This window comes from Scleropages formosus, chromosome 4, assembly GCF_900964775.1.
Source record: "Scleropages formosus chromosome 4, fSclFor1.1, whole genome shotgun sequence".
Taxonomy (NCBI): Eukaryota; Metazoa; Chordata; class Actinopteri; order Osteoglossiformes; family Osteoglossidae; genus Scleropages; species Scleropages formosus.
The window spans coordinates 26,201,277-26,223,647 of record NC_041809.1 but is presented as its reverse complement, the minus strand read 5'-3'; the positions used below and the strand labels follow the sequence as shown (position 1 = coordinate 26,223,647).

Genomic DNA, 22,371 nt, shown 5'->3' with positions numbered 1-22,371 from the left:
CTTATCATTCATCGTGATGAAGAACAGCTACAGCCTCAGGAGAACTGGTGTGCAATCAGATGGTATATGGAAACTAAGGTTCATACAAAATAACAAGGGCGGGGAGTTTCACAAACTAATTCAGCTAAGCAGTGACACCTACTTTCACACCCAAGCTGATGTAACAATTATGACCGCATGAAATGATATAAACAGAGTCAAGCCTATAGTTTGCAGTGTGTTCCCTTATAAAATGTCTAAATGTACAGCCTATCTATTAGACACTGATAAAAGCATGCAGTCTGTTGGTTGGATGCTGAATAACAGCAACATCTGAATTCTGTGACCAACTTCATCTGCGCTCCTCATCAACTTGTCACTATCACTCAGCAGCAAAAAGCATTTGTGAGCATAGAGTATCTCAGCAAGAAAGCATTGCAAAAGAACAGCAATATGGATAAGGACATAATTAGATAAAACCACCAACAAATAGCAACAATAACAAATGACACAGAGCAAGCATGGTTTGCCTGCTGCTGGAGTTTCGTTTGTCTTTCATCCGAATATCACTATCTATGAATGCTTTAGATAATGGCTATACGCAACAGGACTGTAGAAGCTAATTAAAATTAGTGAACTTTTGTCAGAAAGAACCAATTAGTTCTCAAATCTTGTTCGGACAAACATATATCACAAAATGTTTTAGTAATTTCAATCCATGCAGCTCTTCACAACAGACACATATGCACAAATATGTACATACACACACTCATGCACATGCAAGCACAAAATACACACCCACACATACATACACATGTTCCCATAAGTGTCCATCCATATGCACACATGGTCACACACACATCCATTTACTTATTCACAAATGTGCGTTTTGGCTGCAACACTCCACATGAAGCCCTGAATTCCAATTCAATGAAATGGGTCTGGGAAAGGGTGCAATGGGACCTACCATCCAAATCCCCCAAAAGACACGCTTCTCTTCCTCCTTATCATGGTGAATGGTCTTCAGGTCCTGGGATGTCTCTCTCTCTCTCTCTCAACTGCCCACCAGCAGAGGTGAAGTCTAAACCACCTTTCTTCTCTCTCGTTCTCTCTCTCTCTCTCTCTCTCTCTCTCTCTCTCTCTCTCTCTCTCTCCCCCTCTCTCTCTCACATACACTTGAGTGTTGTACTCCACACCCCTGGAGGAAGGCAACTAGAGTGAAGGAGGAGGGGAGAAGTATTCTCTGCTTCACACATCCAGGGGAAAAGGAAAGCAAAAGAGCGAGAAAGAGTGTGACGTTCACCACCTTTTCTGCCATCAACCTCCACATCTCTGACTTAACCACAAGTGATCACATGGTCACCGTTAACAGATGGTTCCTATGCATGGGGGACTGTGGGTTGCAATCGTGCCCTCCTCTCCCATAGGGGTTACTCAAGGTAATGCAACGAAAATGCACCAGATTCAACAGCTACTTCTTCACCACTGTGCCACCTGCTGTGGGTGTGGCTGGTCATGTCGTGCTTGCAGAATAAAGACCATTCCTGCAAAAAAAAAAGTGTTGTATTACCCTCAAGAACAGCTATTATCCTGAATTCTTTCTATAGATATTCAGGTATATAAAAGGAGTAAAAACTCTGCACTGCAGCCATCATATCTCGAACCCATTGAAACACACAATCACAAAAAAAAAAAAAAAAAACAATTTTCAGCTGAATAATGCATTCCTCTTCACATGTATTTTTCATGTACAAAAGTGCTTTACATTTTTTGTGATATCTGTGCCCTGCACATTGCGCCCAAGTCCAGAATATGTAACAATTAAAGGCTGGATCAGAAAAAACAGTAAGACAAACCATTGCCTTACAAAAATGAAAGTGTCCATTCTTGCAAATTGACAGCTCCCTCAGTTATCACCCATTTATCAAAGTGCACTGTTCTCACACACAAGCCCAGCGAAACCAGTAAACAAGCTGCATGTTATGGACCACTGAGGCTGAAGGCCAGAGCACAAAGCTTTGTTCACAGCATGATCATCCTGAAAGCCAGTTAGGAACTTGCATTTCCACAAGACAGGGAAGGGAAAGTGTTGGAGGAATAACACACACAACTATAGGCTGGGGGTCCTTGCAGTTTCAGTTCTTAGATAAAATGCTTCTGTGCCACAGATATACAGCGCAGATATATGCGTGTGCCTGTGTGTGGTGCAGCTCAAAACAGTGATTCTCCACAATGAAAAAAGTAAAACAAATCTTATATAAATGAACCAGTGTATGTCTAGATGATTCCATTTGTAGGAGAAGCTGTTGCATGCACAAACATGGACATCAGCTAACACAGAATGAACATACCAGGGCTTATCACAAGCTCTTCTTTACTGATATACTGAGATTGGTTTCCAGCAGGGAAGAGGTAAATCTGTTGACACGTTGTGCATAATGTGACACAAGTACATGCACTTGTCTACAGAAGAGGAGACAGAAAGAAAGGAGAGTAGCTGCAGTGGTTCTCAGACCAGATACATAGATGTTTAAATCCCAAGAGGTAAATTTATTTTTGCAGTCTTCTTAATTTTAATAGATTAATTAGAAGGTTAAATGCCTCACTAACCAGTGGGTGGATGCTCTATGCCTGAGGCATTTTACATAAATCTCAAATATTCAACATGCTGCAGTTACCCCTGTTGTCCTTAAGAACTCCTAGTGGATAATTTAATTTAAATGCTTTACTTTAATGTAAGCAATATTTAAATATTTAGATATGTTCAGGTGTTATTCAGAGGAAATCCATGATTATTCTAGTGCTTGAAAAGAGCATGGAAGAAACGGACAGCTGCATTTTGATCAACTTCTTCAGGATGGCACCTACAGTCCAGAACTGAGGTTAAGTTGCTGGTCTTGTTTTAAGCAAGTTTTATCTTAGCTATTTTTCTTGCACCCAGTGATGAAATTTTATAGGAGCACTCGGTTTTCAGAACCAGAAATGCTACTTAAGTGTTGCAACTTGGGCCTTACCCCCAAGGTTCAACCCTTTATTTCCCATCATCCTCTGCCACTCTGACATTTCTAGACTTGTTCCTCCTTCGATGCATCTTCCTTTTTCTATCCTACCTTTCTTCAGTACTGTTGTTCTGCCTTTTACCTCAGTGCCACTACACTTTACCCCTCATGTGTCCCTGTTCCTCACTGTTCCCTAATGCCATTTCCATTGTTGTTGGTTTGCAGCCAACATGACTGACAAAGCACTGCCCCATGCAGGCTCACTGCTGCACACATACATGAGAGGAGGCCGAACACACACAGTTCTGTACCCGTCACCACCTACACATGAACAGAAACTCTAAATGATTTGTACTAATCTGTCCCAAGTGCAAGATGCAGTAGCCACTTCAGGCGATCAGTGTGCAGGACGACAGAGGGTAGAACCAAGAAGGACATGCCCACAGCTGAAATGAGCTGTCACAGGGGGTTAAAAGTCAGTGCTTATGACTGCAGTTCTAACTGATCCCACACAAGGAAAGGGGGAGATGCATATAATATCATATCTGTAACACAAAATCTTTGTATTACAATATTTTATATTTACAGACTGATGTACAGACACACACTAAAGTACACACCCATAATTGCTCTAAACCTCAGATACATTTACAGTTACACACATCACCCATGGTGGCACAGCGAGTAATGCTGCCACCTCACAGCACCTGGGTGGTGCGAGAAAACTTGGGTTTGATCTCTGCTCAGTCTATGTGGAGTGTCAATGTCCTTCCTGCATCTGCCTGGTTTCCTCCCACAGTGCAAAGACATGCAGTTTAGATATATTTGTGACTCTATATTGCCTTTGTTGTGTGAATGGGTGAGTGATTGTGTGTATACATGAGTTCCCTGTAAAGGACTGGAATCCTGTCCAGGACATACCCCCTCAGCCTTGCACCCAATGCTTCTGGGATAGGCTCCAGATCACCACAACCCTGCTCAAGACGAAGTAGTTCTTGAAATTGGATGGATGGATGGGGAATATCACCCAGGCTGATGTGCACCTAAAATGTCTTCAGTTTCTCTCCATGCTGAGTCAAATACCTGAAGTATCACCAAGTAACAACGAATTAGTTCATACTCTGCTGGTGCTTATGCAACAGCACAAAACTGCAGAGAGTAAGAGGCACTGTGTGAAAGTTACATCTAATCCAGGTTCCCTGCAACTGTTGCACTAGATAGGCAGGCAAACAAATAAAGCCTGACAGCAAGGGATGAGACAGCAAGCCCCTGCGGGATCCCTCCCTTGCAGCCTCTCTGAATACACGATGCCACAGCATACTTATCTTCCATACTGCAATGCTAAATTATTACATACTTGTGTTCAGCTTTTCATGAACTACGGTTTAGACAACATCACATGTTGCACATTTATTAATTTACAATGAGACTTTGGACCTCTCTTGAGGCTAAGGTAGAATTTACTCTACTGGGATTTCAATCTAGAGGACACACTCTGCAACTGTGGTACAACCTGCTGCCCTTTCACAGCAGATTTAGTTGGAACCCTCTGGCATGATACCATCAGATGAGGTTCATAAACTGAAGAGAGATGATGAAAACAGACTCCCACAACACAACCACTCCAGCATTTGCAAACTCACCTGGCTTCTGCAATGGGCACCTTTGAGTTCTGAGCAGAAACTGCAAACACTCCTGCACCGAACATTACAGCAGCAAGTGTGAAAAGTATGAGAGCGAGGGAGAGAGAGCTCTGAAGCAGTGAGACAGAGGCCTAGAATGATGGAAAGGAGTGGATGCTTGATATTATGCAGAGACACATTGGCAGGAGTAAAGTACTAGTTCTAGAATGAAGGGACAATTTCTGAGGTGCATAGAGATGAGGGCCTTGGACCTCGTGCTGGTGGGGAGTAGATGGTCCATATTGAGAACTCTTGAGTCCTGCTCTCCTGTGGGTCTGGGGTTCGAGTCCCGCTTGGGGTGCCTTGCGACGGACTGGCGTCCCGTCCTGGGTGTGTCCCCTCCCCCTCCAGCCTTACGCCCTGTGTTGCCAGGTTGGGCTCTGGCTCCCCACAACCCCGAATGGGACAAGCGGTTCAGAAAATGTGTGTGTGTGTGGGTGTGTGTGTGTGTGTGTGTGTGTGTGTGTGTGTGTGCGTGCGCAATGAATGAGCTCAGTGTAGTAACTCCGGTGGGGAAACAATATCCTTTAGTTCACAGCTGGGGTCATAAACTCCCCAGTGAGTGCCCTAAGATCCACAGAGGAACATAACAATACACATTAAAATATATGTTCAAATAGACAGGCACACACAAAGAAACTCATTGAGTCACGCATTAGACGAAACACACATATATAGGCAGAAATATTAAAAAAAATACCTGAACAGCACAGTCCAAAAAGCATGCAGAAAACTGTAATCACAGCCATACACCCACAAAATACTACACATCAAATCTGCAACCAAAAAATACCACGCTGTGTTCCCCTTTGCTGAGGGGGTGTGATATTTTACAATACAAGGGCACAACGTGAACAGAAATTACAACTAACAGAACACTAGCAGAATGCTACTGAACTCCAACACCCTTTTATAACAACAGTTTCCCTGGCAACCACAGAATCCCCCCCCCAGCCACAGCTACTGAACAGTAACGGTATAGAAAAAAGGAGGAGGGGACACACCTAAACTAATTCATGATTATGCAAATTAACAAGCCACTGGGGTAGCAAATGCTCTATGAGAGAAGTGTAGGACTCAACAGTAACACTGGACAGTGATGCAGTGATCATCCCCATCAATAATGGTGCTGAAAGGTACCGGCATATGTATATTTGTTTGTGTAGCTATGCATCATGTGTATAGGTTTATGTATGTGTATATATGCCTGTGTAACTGTGTAAAAGTGTTGGTATGTATAAATGTGTGAAAGGTTGTGTATAGAAGAATGTGTGTTTGAGTACATGCGTTTCTACTGGTGTGTGCAGTACCTGTGTGGAGGCTCCCTCTCTGATCGGCCAGCGATGCGATGCTGGGGTGGAGAGTAGATCCACTGGAAGGCCGCCAGTGTGCGTGATTCCATCTTGAATCTCCCCTCCTGGACATACCTGTGAAAAGGACGATACTCACATCACTGGCCTGCTCATACCCACGATGCATCACAACCAGTCAGCAGCATTCCCTTTAGCAGCTTTCGACCTGTGACTGAAAAACCTGCCATTGGAAATGCCAGTAGCCAAAATTCTGCTGTAGCTTTTAGTGAGCTACTTTACTTACTGTAACTTTCCAGCAAATGACTGTCCACTATCAAATGACTGAAACCAAGTAAAAGGGGAAAAACATAAACTATATTGGAAATAAACTAATAAATATTCATAAACATTCTGAAAGTGAAGTGAACCAGATTACTGGGATCTTCACTTTCTATGGGAGCATCTGTCTGTACACACAAAGAATCGTGCTTATGTACTGTGCGAAGGGCAAACTGCATAGTGCTACTTGTGCACATGGCTCTCATCCAGCCTGATCTGGTTAGACACGAGCTGAATTAGCCTTATCAGCTTCCACTACTGGTACATTGAGACACGCACACACATATACATTGTGGCTAGTGCCACATAGACAATCAGACATGCACACGAAAACATTGCTGACTCTCACAGTAGGAAAGGTAGGTTCTCTTAGAACCTGCAGAGCAAGTGGGCACAAGACCCCATACACTCATACACAAGTGTGTATGAAGGTTAGTAAAACCACAGCATGTGTCATACTCTGCCGGCAAAAGATAAAAAGCCTCTTAAGTGGAAAAAACTTTTCTTCAAGTATAACATTAATCCTGAGCACAAGGGAATTTTACATGCTGATGCACCTGCAGATCCAAAATAAGACCTTACAGAAACAAGTAGGGTCCTGGTTGTTCCCATCTCAGAAAATGACCTGTCATTGTAACACATTAAAAATTATCTAGTTGTACAAATGAGTAAATCACTGTAAGCAACTTAATATTGTTTGTCAGTCTGGAGAAAAACATCAGCGAAATAAATAAATGTAAATTAAATGCACCCAAGCTAGGAATGTAAACTGTCTGCAGGTATTCAGCTATTCCATAGAGTAAAATGTGGAGCGAAAATAAAAACTGTAAATTCTGATAAAAATATCACCAAGTAAATAAAAAAACATATGCATGCCACACAACCTGACCAGTAATAGGGCAAAAATACAGGTGTATACAGTAAAGAGACATACATGTTTTTCCCACAACAAAAAAACACAACTTTTCCTTTTGTAGGGAAAAACTACTATATGTTGAAAAAAATCAGAACACAACTTCTGCGTAATCATTTCATCACAAGAAGAATAAAGCGTCAAACATTAGCAAAAACCATAGAGTGCTCTGCCTTTGTAATGCTGCAGGAAGCGGGTAACCCTGGGCTGCTAGGCCATGACATATGGGCGCAACAGTCAGATGCTGTCTGCTGGTACAGATAAGGCAAACAAGAACTGCAGGGCTCTACCTTTTCTTTAGAGCCTGCATAGTCTGCACTCCCAGGATGCTGAGGCTCCACTCGCTTCTCTGTCACAGCCAATGCCTGCTCTCTGCTGGACGCGCACTGAAATCACACCTCGTAAGGACAAGAGCTCGCTTCCTTTTGTTAAACAGTTGTCCATGTCAAGGCCTCGGTGGTCCAGAGCCTATCCTGGAATGACTAGGTGGTATGCTAGGAGAGGTACACCCTGGAATTCTTCCAAAATCATTTAACACTTTATTCAGCTGATTCCTCTATCCCACCAACTTTACAACGAATTACCTACATACCGTATACTGCTTGGTATTTTTTTACTGTATCAGGTCAGAGTAAGTACCTTCATCAGTATTACTAAAGCACAGGGTGGGTTTCAAAGCGGACACCTTCACACTGTTATAGTAACACTCTTACTACTACAGACACCTCACAGTATCACACACAATAATGATCAGCATAAGAGAAAGCAGGACATTAATTTTAACGTTAAATAGGTGTGTGTTAACAGCATGACAGAAGAAGAGGTGAAATGTTACTGCAGTGTCAGTTTCTCACAATACAGTGTCTCCGATTCTCTAAGTGATTCTCTGGACTCATTACTGTAGTGTCTTTATGAACTAGTAACTGCCATCTACCAGACTTATCACCTGGCTCACTGTCTCCTGGAATTGGAATCATCACTCTAGTGTCTCTCTGACTGTGACTTTGCTCACTGCAATGTCTTTTTAACAAGCAGTTTCTTTAATTCATCTCTGAACTTTCTGTGACTCTTTACTCCAATCTCTCTCTCATTACACTTTGCAGTGTCACAGATGTGTGAGTAATCACTGCACTAGCTTTCTGACTCATCACAGCAGTGTCTTGTATCTCTCTCACTCATCAATGGAGTGTCTATCATCACTGCAGCATCTCAGATTTATTACTGCAGTTTCTGAGTCATCACAACAGTATCACTGATTTTTCTCTCATCAGCAGTGTTTATCTGACTCATTACTGCAGTGTTTCTGATTTCTCACTCATCACTGCACTGCCCTTCTGACTCGTCACTACAATTTAGCTTATCCTGAATTGTCACAGAAGTGTCTCTGAATCATTATACCAGTTAATCTTTGGTCTGTCACAGCTCTCATCTTCTTGCTGGTGTAATTGTGTGGGGTCAAGCATCACACACACAAACACAAAAGCACGTACAGTTATATATGTACACAACCCACTACAGAGGTGATCCCACACTGATCAGCTGCAAACTAAAAATGGCCATAACTGTGAATGAAAACACCACTGTTCTTTCCCACAGCTGCTCGTCACAAATCATTAACAACTACAAACGTGAATTCCAATCCTTCCATTAACTGAATGAGACAGGATGCTCAAGGTAAGCCACAGACAGTCAGTGGTGACTGACTTAAGATGTTTTCTCCTGGGCTGGATTGACAAAAACACTGCAAAAAACACTACCAAGGCTTTGCAGCAGTTTACTCATTTTAATCTTAGTCCATTTAAATATTCATTTCACACAAATAATATTAATACTAAAATTGCAACAAGTGGAACAGAAAGGTACTGGTTATGAAGGGGGGTATATCACTGGGCAAAAGAAGGCAGGACAAAAAAAAAAAAAAAAAAAATCAACCAACCAACCAATCAATCAGAGTGTCCAACAAGCAACCAATTGACCCCCAACAGGCACAAAAGCTGAAATTTTAAAAAAATGATTAAATATTTCCTTTAGTCATTTTCTGTGTCAATGTGTGTGCAGTGCAGTGCAGTGTAATATTCGTGTTGTTTGGTGGCTGATTTAACAAGTTTTGGATACATGGCTGTGTGGGAGCATGTGTGTTCAAGTAAAACAGAACCAAGCCATGCACGTGAGTGACCCTCTGTCTCACTCGCTGTCCCGGGGGGGGGGGAGGGGGTTTATACACTCACCATCTTACCAGCTCCCACCGAGATGCTATGTCCCGCCTCCGCTCGCTCACGCCTGCCTTGGGATCGGATCGACCACTGCTGCTCATCTGCAAAGATGTAGCGGGAGACACAGGAGAGCAGGAGAGAGGAGAATGTAAGACAAGGAGAGAAATCAACCTAGGAAGAAAGAAGGAAAGGGAATTTTCGACAGTGATGCTGAGATGGAGGGGGGAGGAGGGAGTGAAAGAGGGAGGGGTGGGAGAGAGAGAGACAGGAGTCAACTGGGGCAGCTGCAGACTGCTGAGTCACCGTACCTCTACTCAGGTCTTGCTCCCTTTGGTCCGCCCTAGCCGCATCCTCTTGAGTGCAAGTGCAGATGAACAGCGGTGTAAGTGCACTCGATGACTGCATGGTCCCTCAGAGGACAGTTAGATGGCATGGAAGAAGTCATCCAGCCACTTCTTTGTATCTTTATTCTATACACAGAAACAATATCCCATTCTCCTACCATCTCATATGCTCTTCAGGTTCTAGTTCTCACAAAGTCTTCAGGTTGATCTACATAAATATTCATTCAGGGCTACTTACAATCAGGGCAAAACACATTCCAACATGTATCGTGCTGGAAATTTAAACTAGAGAAAGGCTGTACATACTGTACTGGTCAGTGAAGTGTTAAGAGAGTACTGCTGCCACAGATGTTATGTTGGCACACAGATTAATAATAATAATAAAAAAATATCAAAAAAAGGTAAATATAGAATAGAGAAAAAAATACTGTCAAGGCAATACATATGATCTAACTGGCAACAATAGTTTAAACAAAGTAAATTATCAGAAAATTGGAAAATGTGAGGTGTAGTGTGCTGGAATGTTGCCATGTTCACCTTCTGGAGTTTTGGCTGCATCTTACAGATGATGGTCAGGTGCTGCAATGTTATTTAAATGGTCTATTGGACAACAGGAGCATTGCACTGTGGAGCCAGACAGGTGTGGATGTGATTGCTGAGAAAGCTCCTTTTTTGTGTTATAGTATGTGTTTTTTGCAGAGCTTTATGTTTTAAAAACGCTCCATAAGTCCACCCCATACCACCTCATGCGTGTCACTCCTCTGAATCAAGAACACTCACAGTGGGATATAATGATACTAGCAGTTATGATACATTGACCAGTTCCTAAGGTCCCATTGGATAATTTGATGTAGGAGCCAAATAAATATGAACAGCTACATTTTCACAGCATGAAAAAACATAAATGACTATTGCTAGATGACAAACAAAAGAAACTGTTCCTACTAACAAAACAGAAATTACTACTCATGCTGTCATGTTAAGAAAAATAGACATTAAATCATTTCTCATCCCAATAATAATATAATTCTGACTGGGTCAAAAGTGATCATTTGTCTGAGAGCCCTGCAGCCAGGTAAGGAGCACTGGAGGTCTGTGCCACCTGACACCACCTCATGCTTACACTTTACAGCAAATCTACTTGTGAGCCATTCCAACCCATAAATTATTGAACAGGTCAAGTTTCCATTTCCTGGTGGTGTTGGCATTACATAAATAAACTGGCACAGTGAACATCCACAGACAGAGCAGAGCGCAGTCACCATGGAGGCCACGGAGGATACCAGCCAGGTCTGCAGGATCTGGTGAGAATCTGTAGCCAGGACTCCACTGGGTCGGGCAAGGGTTTCAGCAGCTTTGGACTTTCCTGTGGACTAGTAATGTTGGCCACCAGTGCATGGCCATAAAAGCTCTCAGGTATCGCACTGTAATCTATGGAAAAGATGAAGATCTGACCTCACAGCAAGAGAGAAACCAAACCCAAGGCAAGCGATGGCTGGTGGAATCTATATCAGGCTGCAGCAAAAGAGTGGAGCAGGGTGAAGGGACTTGAACTATTATAAGCCAGTTCAGGACTTGGGCTAACTTTGTTTTCTTTGTGAGAGTTTTAGTCCCCTGCTGTCATCAGGGTCTAGATTACAGATTGCCATCACGTGAGATGCAGCACTTGCTTAGGAAGTGAGACAGATAGGATATGGAAAACTACCATAACAATAGAGTGACACTGTTCTTCTCTGTTCTTGTGTCTCTTTCTGTTTCTTCACACATTCACACACGTACACACAAACTCAAAAAACTTACATGGAATGTAAACATACGGATCACACGATTATGCACAAACACACATCCACCTATCTGACAGTAACAAGGAGGTGGTCTGCTCCAGATTTGCCCTGCATGAATCTCAGTGCCGGCAGTTCACATGCCTCTACCCTTCATGTGAAGAGCTTATCCCCTGTGAACAAGTGGACCAGCAATGTCAGGTTAGAGCTACGGTAAATCACTGCCCACAAACACAAATAATCACAGTCAACAATTTTTATTTTTGTGTTCAAGACAGAACACATCATAACCCTCCTGAAATTTTTTAATTCCTGTCTTTCTCTCCATCAGGCCACGGAGGTAAAGCGCAAGCCACTGAGCATGGAGGACCAAGCTACTCGTGGGACAGAGTGCCATACCGTGTCACTGGAGACCACCTCTGGACTCAATGCCAGCCATTGTGTTCCTTCTATCACACAAAGTGAGTGAGTTAGTCTATCTAACTATATGTTAATTTCTTATATTGCAGAATTCTAATAACAAATGGAAGGAGTCAATGAATATGTATCAGCAGCGAAATACTAATTTGATTTTTGTTTCTTGGTGAATAATAATGCATACAAAATTCGGCAAACCTGCATAATTTATTACCACTGTAGACTACAGACCCACCTGCACATGAATATTCATGGTACTCCAATGTACAAAGAAAAGTGAACTCTCTGCAGTTGCATAAAGACTGCGGTGTGTTCGCTGCAGGGCAAACCACAGAGGCCTGCTGGTACTGCTTGAAGTCTCTTCCGCCTGACATGCTGAAGGAACACCAGGTAACGCAGCTGTGTCTACCACTATCATAACATGTCTTTGTACTGGAGTACAGAAGTGCCATACCACTATGCCACTAAAAGAAACCAGTGCACTCTTTGAGGAATTTGTGTAAGGACTACAGTAAAATAATAACATGCCTGGTAAAGTGCCACAAGTATGTCACCATTTATGTTAAAGATGATCTCTATGTAATGTAAGGAAAATGAAAAATAAAACTCACTCTGACAATAGCTGTCACTCCCCCTGGGATTCCATTTCCAACCATTTCCCTCTTTTGCTTAACATCAGTCGGATGGTGCCTCCTGCCCTCCGGGGCCACATGGTGATGAGCGACCGGGGTACCAGCAGGACCCCCGGCCTCATTTTGGGGTGCCTCACTCGTCTCGCTCCACGGCTCTCCCGCTGTGGGGGAATGAAGGACCTGCATGGGCACCGGGTGGACCGGGGTCAGAGCTTGAGGAAGAACCGACTGCAGTCTGTTCCCACTGTCACCTGGCCTTACCGCCTGACACACTGAGATGGCACGAGGTGCGGCACACTGGGAGGTCGCAGGTCATGACTGTGGCCTGTATGAAGGATTCTCACTGATGTTGTAAGGCCCACCAGATACTACAAGAGGTGCACTGAAAGGCCTCAGCTGGAGACCATAACAGTATCCGCTGGGAAAATGCTGTGTGAAACATAAAAGTGTAAAAGTTACATAAGTTGCCTTAGAAAGGTACAGTCCGAAAGAAACGCATTGTTTGGTTTGGCGTTTTCTTTGCTTTGTTTTTATTTTGTCTGAACCTAGCTTTTTTTGAAGTTCTACTGTATAAAATAATGAGTCAAAATTCCCCAAAAAATCCATTGTTCAGAACAAATATGAAAATACGCCCGTCATGTTAATCTAACTTTTTCATGTCTCTAGGTAAAATGTCTGGCATTTTCAGGCCTGAAACCAGACAAAGGTATGTTTTCTCTTTTTCTTTTCAACATGAATCTACTATCAATCATAATCTCTTTTTTTTTTTAATTGAAAATTAGCCCGTTCCTTAAAACATAAACTTCTGTTGTGGCTTTAATAAATGTCCAGTGTCTCCTTACAGAGGGACTCTGAAGAAACAGGAGAGACTCAGAAATGGCGGGCTGCTGAGCGCCACGTGCAACATCCGTCCATCGCTGACTGAGGAGCTCCAGCTTCTCCAGCCTCTGTCCCTCCTGAGGGGAAACACATTCATTCAATCAGCAGACACTCTTACCCCGACATTGCTGTAAATTACACTTAACAGTTTTCTCAAAAAATGCTTGAAAGTCGCGCTGTTTTACAGTTCTTCCGAAGTGTAATAAACCAGTCTAAGGATACGTTTTTACGTGAATTTCGTTTTCTTATGATAAAAGAGTAAAAAACCGGGTGAGTACCAACCATAATTGAAACACTGAAACAAAAAGGTGGACAGATCCAGCCTGAAGTGCTTCTGAACTACGTAATTAACTAAGTTAACGACTACGAAAATGTGCGATTATGTGAATGAAAAACATTCCCCAGCTGTGCTGCGCTGTTGTTGTATGTGAGACGCTAGGAGTTACCCACATTTGTCCAAGCCCTGTTGACTAGTTTGTTACTTATTACTGTTCACGTGCAGTGTGCACCTCTCGTGCCCATTGTTTTAAGCTCCGAGAAACAAAATTCACATTTATTCATTTAGCATACGCTTTTCTCTAAAGCGACTTACATCATCATCTCTCATAGAAAACACGATGTGTGCATTACGATGATGAGCAGGAAGAGGAACTTAGACGCAGATGCGTAAAACTGGCAGTTAGTTGGTCTTTCCGCATATATTCACATAACTGCATAAAACTTTATCAGAATATCCACGGCACCTGATCACCTAGTAATTTTTTTTAGATACATAATTTACGTTACATTACAGGAGTAGCCGTATTAGGTTTATCCAGGCATGATTTTAAACTTATAGTCACGAACATTTACAGCTTACATGAATTAATAAGACCATCATGGACGAAGTGAGTCTGGAAGAGGTGAGTTTTAGAGCCAAGTTTTTTAAATGTGGACAGAGAATCAGCAATAATTTCATTCAGAACGAATGAAGTGCTTTGACTTTTCAGGGACTACGACATTTCATCTTTAACTGTCGTCCAAAGTAAAAAATAAAAATAAAACTACATAAGAAGGTTTTCTGTAACAATGACAATCACTCGACATTTGTAAAGGTTGCCGTTTATCGCGCGTGCTGACAAACTCCTAACCACCCTTTTTGAACCAATCATTTTTTCTCGTGTTTTCCGTCGCCACGCCTCCATTTACCACGCGATCGCCTCCGAATCGAGTGACAGAACCTGCTGGGGCTCTTGATCATTGCATCGATCTGCCTATAACTATCGTCCAATAATGAGACAGCGGCTGTTAGCATAGCGAATCAAAACTCGCCACTGCCGTATGCTGTGACCAATCACTTCTCACCTCTTACTGTTACAGTAACCCAAAAAAGACCCCATTGGATCTAAGTACAAGTGTTGTGATGTAATTGGGCACTAATGTTAATCAATATGAAGCGCGTCAAAATAACAGAACACCCGAATCTGACCAAACTCCAAAGACGTTAAATTCGCTGGCACGATTTCCTTATTTAAAATTCATGACTGTGGGAGTGGCTGAATCTCAGCTTCTGCCTTTAATTTGTCAGCTTGGGTCGGAGCACTGAGCAGTAGATTTTGTGTTATTGCTCGCTCAACAGCAGCTGTCGTTTTAAACGGGCAGTAATACGGTATATGAGCGCAATGTCTTCTTTGTGGAAACCCCTGTCTGTGTCTGAGGGACCGTGCAGCAGCTGGACCGGGAGGCGCGGTTGCTCCGAACTGTCGCATCCTCTCGCGCCGACGACCACGTCTGCAGGCGCGCGCTCGCCTGCGACATTAGCAGGGACGGTGGCGGGCTGCTGTTCCTCAGGTCCGTCACAGAGGACGTTTTCAGCCGCGGCTGCCGGCGGGAGAAAGATCACACACCCTGGGAAAGCGATTTTGGCAGGTATGCGGAGGCCACGTTGGGCGGGTACAGTCACAGAGACGCCGAAAAAGGAGGAGAGGAGCAGACCCTCCCGTGTGCCACGACACATTGTGTCGACGGACAGACGTCGTTCTCGCGGGCCGGAGCGTGACATTGGGAGGTTGCAGCTGTCACCCGCGGTACCCACAACACACACACAGCTAAAAAGAGACGCTCCTGTGCTTAATAGTCCCTTTCGTACACATTATCATTACGATACAGTCAGTGTATTACCGTGGGGTTTATCGTATTTTGTTGTTACTGTGCAGCAAGCCTTGCAAGGGCTGTCTCTGAGGCGATTCGCCGATACCTACGATCATGTTGCTCGGAGTCCTGTATCATCTGTGACATCATGGACATGGCTCGCGTTAAGACAAACAAAACAGTGTTTCTTTTTTTTTTCTTTTTTTTTTTTTTTTAAATAAATGACTTTTTGTGAACATAAATTTAGCTGTACTTGTCGAAAATGCTGCAGTGGTGTGTGTGTGTGTGTGTGTGTGTGTGTGTGGCAGTGAGATTAAGACGCGTTTTCTGCAGCACTCATCTCATGTACACACACAGCATCCTCACAGTAGCCAACAGAGCGTTTGGTAAATCGCTAAGAAGAATAAGCGAGGATAATGGGAAGTGAAGTAACACACAGCAATTAGGTAAGAATATAGAGAAGGAGGTATCTGGGGTGCCTTGCGTCCTGTCCAGGGTGTGTCCCCTCCCCCTTCAGCCCTGTATTGCCAGCTGGGTTCTGGCTTGTGACCAGCGGTCATAGAAATTGGTTGGTATCTGGTGTATGTGAGCAGGAAAGGCCTCTCATTCATACAGTGCTGTGGTCAGTCCAAACCACTCGCCCCATACGGGACACGGGGAACCGGAGCCTAACCCGGCACACGGGGTGTAAACCCGGAGGGGGAGGGGACACACCCAGGACGGGACGCCAGTCCATCGCAAGGCACCCCAAGCGGGACTCGAACCCCAAACCCACCGAAGAGCAGGACCAGGACCAGGACCAACCCACTGCACCACCACACCCCCATACAGTGCTTTGGTGGCAAACAGTATTTCCTCAGATACAGTATAAAACAGTGACAGCCTACTATACTGTGTTCTACATTTGCACAAGGGTATTTCTGAAATAGGGGGGCGCAATGAGTTTGGCCTGTGCCTGTTCTCGGGTTCAAGTCCCGCTTGGGGTGCTTTGTGATGGCTGGCGTCCCGTCCTGGGTGTGTCCCCCTCCCCCTCCAGCCTTGCACCATGTGTTGCCAGGTTAGGCTTTGGCTCGCCGCGACCCTACTGGGGACAAGCGCACACGCACACATTTTCTGAAACCGCTTTGGCCCTGGCCAAACCCGCTGCGCCACCGCGCCCCTCATTCAGGACAAACGGTTTCAGTCAATGTGTGTGTGTGTGTGTGTGTGTGTGTGTATTTCTGAGGTGTTTCTGTAATAGCAAACACAACACTTTAAATCTTGCCTCCAACAGTGAGGCAGATTATTTACATTTGCAAGAGGAATGGGTATAAGAACAGATTAATTCACAAAATGTCTTAAGGGAAAATTTCATAACTTTGTGACCATAACTTCTTGTCCTAAGGTAGGGTCATGGTGGTCTGGGCCCTATCCTGGAAGCATTGGGTGCTAGGCTTGTTGGGATACACCCCAGACCATCCATTACTGGGAGCTACACACACTTCTTTGCACACTGCGGGCAATTGAGTCTTCCCAGTTGACCTCAAAATCATGTTTGGACAGTGGGAAGCAACGAGAACAACCCAGATGAAACCCACTCAGACATGGAGATTGACAAGCAGACTCCACACAGGCTGAGCAGGAATTGAATCTACATCCAAACGCACCATGCTGCCCTTTATAAAAATTTATGTCACAAAAATATGAACATGAAATGGTTTTAACACACAAATTAATCATGCGCATCATATGACCTGTGAATTTATTAAAAGAGGCAATGACAATAACCACTCTTTTCATGGACATGACTTACTGAAGTAAAATGACTCTCTTGTCACCTGTTAATATTTAGACAGTTTAATTGAAATGCCTTATGATTGTCATGCACAATCATGTACCTCTGACCTGTATTACTTGTATCTACAGGTGGAATTGCAGGAGGTATCGAGATCTGCATCACTTTCCCAACGGAGTATGTAAAGACGCAGCTTCAGCTCGATGAGAGGGCCAACCCACCCAGATACAGGGGCATAGGTCAGGCCTTGGATCGACTTGGGTTTGGGGGATGTTCACATGTGATGGATGTATAGTTCACAGTGATTGTGTGACTTTTTGGCCTATTTCAGTTAGCATGGAAGGGGGCCATGGATCTCACTGTGTGTGCTGTTCCTTAACACTTAGGCTGTGTGTGTGTGTGTGTTGATTAAGTAGGTGGTGCATTTCTTCTGAGCATGTCCTGTGATTTGTCCTAACCCCTTGTAATTGCTCTCCCCAGGAGACTGTGTGAGGTTGACCGTTCAGGACCATGGCTTGCGAGGTCTCTATCGTGGCCTCAGCTCCCTCCTTTATGGCTCCATCCCAAAGTCAGCAGTCCGGTAGGGACATAGCTCGCTCATACTTGAAGGAACATGCTGACATGATGAAAATAGCTTTGACAATCTGATCTGGGAACAGATGCCACTGGAAGAATAACTAAGTGTGGCTTAGTTGTTAGGTAACAGTTACTGTGAGCAGAACATTGCAGGTACTGTTATATCTATGACCATTGTTTCACACCAGTCGCTGCAGTATAAATAAATACACACACACACACACACACACACACACACACAGACTGAAACCACTTGTCCCAAGTGGGGTTGCAGCGAGCCGGAGCCTAACCCAGCAACACAGGGCGTAAGGCTGGAGGGGGAAGGGACACACCTAGGACAGGACGCTGATCTGTCACAAGGCACCCCAAGCAGGACTCGAACCCCAGACCCACCAGAGAGCAGAACCTGGCAAAACCCGCTGCGCCACCACACCCCCTTAGTATAAATAAATACCATAGCTGAAATATCATTCAAGTATAAACATCTTACGATAATCAAGCTACTTGAAAAGTAAAAATCTGAAAGGTCTTTAGGTCCATAGGGTTGGGGGGAGATGGGGGTGCAGCAGACTTGGCCAGATCCTATTCTCTGGCAGGTCTGGGTTTTGAGTTCTGCTTGGGGTACCCTGTGACTGACTGGCATCCCATCCTGTGTGTGTGCCCGTGTGTGCCCTGCTCTGCGCCCTGTGTTGCCGGGCTAGCAGCCGTTATATATTGGGGTCCCATGCAAGAAAAAATCCATACAACAGCTTATGAAAATATATAACTTTTTTGCACCAGAACCAGAACACTTTCCAGCAAAGCACTTCATCAAAATGAGAATCACACTGTTTAAAACACAAGCTGTCCCATTAAATGTTAAAATGACAGTATGCTGTAAAACAGTAAAGAATGTAAATGAGATGGAGGTAATAGACTTTAAAAAGACATGGCTTTCCTCTGTTGTTAGTAGCGGGTTTCCCCATGCAGAAAAGCTCCACGGTTTCTTCAGATGACATTTAAACCACTTTTGAATTATCATAGAAATCCATTAGTCAAATATTCAGTGCACTGGACAAGTGTTAACTGATAGAATGGAATGGAAATATTATATTAAAAGACCAGCTAGAAATAATTTTTGTTACAAATATTTATAAAATATGTTGGTGTTATCAGTGCTATTTATAAACATACCCTTTATTGTGGTATTTTGATCAGTTGTATCAATCTTAGATCACATATTTTTCAACAGGGAGCTTTTTCTGCAAGAAATATTAGTAATTTAGCACCTCACAACAGGAATTCACCTAAAATTGTGATTTAATGAAATGAATTAACCCCATTATGTGATGGTTATATTAATATTGAATCATATTCTAAAATGCAAAGAAAAGAAAAATATATACTTGCTTTTGTTTCTGAAAAAAATAATGTTGAACATGCAAACATCAAGGAGTAGTTTATTTAGCTGAATTTTGCATATCCACAAGTACATTTTCAGGTGAGTTTCAAGTTTTGTACATCTCAATATTTGCATATATTTTCTCATAACAACAAATACATGAAATGTACAGCAAGATTTCTGCATATCAATGTGACACCCCCATATCTGATTATGTCACCATGTCCTTAAAGATTTGGCACCTTCGAGATGCTTAGTAACACAATGCGGGACCCCAGCGGCCGCCTGGACAACACGCGCAGCTTGCTATGTGGACTAGGAGCAGGAGTGGCTGAAGCTGTCCTCGTGGTCTGCCCCATGGAGACACTCAAGGTCAGCTGTGCCCCTCGGCAGGCCTGCCAGTCCGACTGCAACATTCACATTCAGTGACTCAGTGACTTTTCCAGGCTCCTGTGTTTACCTATGCAACCTTATTCTATCAAATTCCAAGGAACTGCATCATTAAAGCGTCACCAAAGGTCAGAGGTTAACTGAACAATACTGATACCATGTTGTGAGAAAATTTGTGAACCCTTTGAGATTATCTGTCAATGTAAATTGTGTGTTTGCTAAATAAACCTTTATTTTTTATTATGACTTCGATGGTCAGATCACATTTTGGGAGCCATTCATGGAGAAATCCAGATAATTCCAAAGGATTCACAAACCTTTTCCTCACAACTGTAGATAGAACATTTGTCTCTGTATCGGGATTCTGGAGTTTGTTATTAAGTATGTAATATGAGAAATGATACCAGTGATTAAAATGACAGCGAATTATATGTGTGTAAATTATCTCTCTTCCTCAGGTGAAGCTTATTCATGACCAGTGTTCACTACAGCCACGCTACAGAGGGTTCTTCCATGGGGTGAGAGAAATAATCAGAGATCACGGTAAGTGATGAAACCTCCCCTTATTTTTGTGTTCACATGTCCTGCTTCTGACATATTAGTTGTACATCATGGTATACATCTTCATTTAAAAAAACTGCTTTAGATTGCAGGTTCAAGCCCTAAGAAGGGGTCACTTAACCTACACTGTTGATTGTGTAGGGGTTCGTGGAACATACCAGGGTCTGACTGCAACAGTACTGAAACAGGGCTCCAACCAGGCCATCCGCTTCTATGTCATGACCTCCCTACGTAATTGGTACAAAGGTGAGAATAAATGCATGGGGACAAACTCAGAGGAGCTGTTCACCTGTGCTATTTATATGCAGTCAGATACAAAGTAGGCTTGGGCTGCCCTAAGGTACCGCTGATGATTACAAAGAGACAGGTTGGCATGGAACTGAAGGAAACAGAGCATCACCTCTAAGTTCCAAGGACTGGGGAAACAGCTGTGGCAAAATTGCTGTTGTGCTGAAAGCACGGTTTCCAATCAGTTGTCAGTATGAAGTCTCTTTTGCTCTCTGGCTTGTGGGTTGATGGTAACGGAACAGATGAGCAGAACTTGTAAATAGCGGCAACAAAATTTTTGATTACAATGCTGTATCTTCTGAAAAAAATGAGGTCTTAGAAGTTGATTTAAATAATAAATTCATATTAATCTCCTCTGCCAGGTGATGACCCAAGGAGGGAGATGCACCCTGTGGTGACTGCTGCTTTTGGGGCAACTGCAGGAGCAGCCAGCGTTTTTGGAAACACACCCCTTGATGTGGTCAAGACCAGGATGCAGGTCTGAGTTTCTGTGTTTTCCCACAGCCCACAATATATAGCCCATCTGGCTGTGTGCGTTTAGACGTGTGTGTGCCTCTTGCTCTCAGGGTTTGGAAGCTCATAAGTACAGGAACACCATGGACTGCGCATTCCAGATACTGCGCAATGAGGGCCCACAAGCGTGAGTGTTGGCCACACAAACCCCCCCATTATTCATTTAATTCCTTGTGCAGAGCTAGTCACATTCCTAGCCCATGCTGAATACCATGGGTTTAAGTAAGAGTGAGCACAAAAACTGCAATCCCATCATCTTAGTGGCGTCGGTGAAGTGGCACCGCTGTTACTAGCCTCACACCGAACTCCAGTCTTCCATCTGCATTCTAGCCCACCCAGTGCCTTCCGGTTGCTCTTTCCCTGCCATTGGTCAGCCTGCTAACACACCGCTCCCTTGTCTCTCTGTCACTACCCTACAGCTTCTACAAAGGAACGGTGCCACGACTGGGACGGGTGTGCCTAGATGTGGCCATAGTCTTTGTCATCTATGAGGAGGTTGTCAAGATGCTCAACAACGTGTGGAAAACAGACTGAGGGATGAGGTCCACAGTTTGAGGAAGGAAAATGAGGTAGAAAGGGAAAAAAGGGTAGATGGAAATGCTTCTAATGCACAAAACTAGTGAACTTTTTTTTTAAACTACCTAACACTGGGATGTTACAGCATTATGTGTTCACTTTATCCATTCCACACACCAAGTGTCCTCAAATTCGCTGCGCATTTACTCAGACAGGGAGAACTGGACAGCCAGTGGCTTGGTGGATACACCACACCAGGTTGAACGCTCTGTAGGCAGGGGCAGATGTCTGCCAAGTTTGCACCTTTGTCTTGCCTTAATCATCCGAGTCATGTACACTGAAGGCCATGACCTGCATGATCTGCATTCTTAGCTTGAATATTGGAATGGGTTTTAATCAAGCTACACATTTTCTTTTACACAGTGAGCTTTGCATTTTTTTCTTTTTCTTTTTTACAATCTCTTCACTCCTGACCCTTGATGGCCGCAATGTAGTCTGGTTTTTGTTTCACCTGAGCACTTAAGTGCAACAATTATTTACTTAACTAAAGTACCGGTCTCATTAGGCACTGAGGATAGTTCACTAGAGGCCCTGTACACACTTCAACACTCCAGGACCAGGACTGAAGACATCCTCGCAGAGTCCAGGCTATCATCACAAAAAATTGCTATTGCTGAAGCTAACGTGGTGTCATTCGGCAGCACTCAACAAGCTCTCTGTGTGTGTGTGTGTGTGTGTGTGTGTTACACCTCCTTCTCCACATTACACTGTG

The 22,371-nt window shown here is 43.6% G+C and overlaps 2 protein-coding genes across 11 annotated transcripts in view; one reads left to right on the top strand and one right to left on the bottom strand.

Moving 5' to 3' along the window:
* LOC108921262 (rap1 GTPase-activating protein 2-like) overlaps window positions 1–13,532 on the bottom strand; it is a 45,310-nt gene extending 31,778 nt beyond the window's left edge. For 4 of the 9 annotated variants that reach the window (XM_018730634.2, XM_018730639.2, XM_018730637.2 and 1 more), the window contains exons 1-8: window positions 13,434–13,532; window positions 12,853–13,020; window positions 12,571–12,771; window positions 12,195–12,334; window positions 11,024–11,715; window positions 9,726–9,887; window positions 9,433–9,518; window positions 5,971–6,087 (exon numbers count right to left, since the gene is read on the bottom strand). In XM_018730634.2, the coding sequence (XP_018586150.1) occupies window positions 5,971–6,087; window positions 9,433–9,518 (203 nt within the window). In that variant the 5' untranslated portion in view covers window positions 9,726–9,887; window positions 11,024–11,715; window positions 12,195–12,334; ... (1 more) ...; window positions 12,853–13,020; window positions 13,434–13,532. Of the gene's footprint in view, window positions 1–946; window positions 1,064–5,970; window positions 6,088–7,494; window positions 7,591–9,432; window positions 9,519–9,725; window positions 9,888–11,023; window positions 11,716–12,194; window positions 12,335–12,570; window positions 12,772–12,852; window positions 13,021–13,433 lie in introns of those variants that run through there. The other 5 variants (XM_018730635.2, XM_018730638.2, XM_018730643.2 and 2 more) reach the window with 5 other exon arrangements.
* An 853-nt stretch (window positions 13,533–14,385) lies between these two features.
* slc25a1a (solute carrier family 25 member 1a) lies at window positions 14,386–22,323 on the top strand. Of its 2 annotated transcripts, XM_018730649.2 has the most exons (10): window positions 14,386–15,378; window positions 17,506–17,613; window positions 17,855–17,954; window positions 19,565–19,703; window positions 20,180–20,264; window positions 20,424–20,528; window positions 20,933–21,048; window positions 21,137–21,210; window positions 21,503–21,652; window positions 22,165–22,323. In XM_018730649.2, the coding sequence occupies exons 1-9, from the start codon at window positions 15,123–15,125 to the stop codon at window positions 21,615–21,617; spliced, it is 1,098 nt and encodes a 365-aa protein (XP_018586165.1). In that variant the 5' UTR covers window positions 14,386–15,122; the 3' UTR covers window positions 21,618–21,652; window positions 22,165–22,323. The 2 variants fall into 2 exon arrangements, with proteins under 2 accessions (XP_018586165.1, XP_029106781.1); XM_029250948.1 differs by having other exon boundaries at window positions 14,388–15,378; window positions 21,503–22,323.
* Window positions 22,324–22,371: the final 48 nt, after the last annotated feature.

What these genes read in the sequence shown, in the direction of transcription:
- slc25a1a (XM_018730649.2), top strand. Translation starts at nt 15,123, where the DNA reads ATGAGCGCAATGTCTTCTTTGTGGAAACCCCTGTCTGTGTCTGAGGGA. An exon ending in TGGGAAAGCGATTTTGGCAG is followed by an intron (nt 15,379 to 17,505) that starts GTATGCGGAGGC and finishes TTGTATCTACAG; the next exon opens with GTGGAATTGCAGGAGGTATC. An exon ending in CCTACGTAATTGGTACAAAG is followed by an intron (nt 20,529 to 20,932) that starts GTGAGAATAAAT and finishes CTCCTCTGCCAG; the next exon opens with GTGATGACCCAAGGAGGGAG.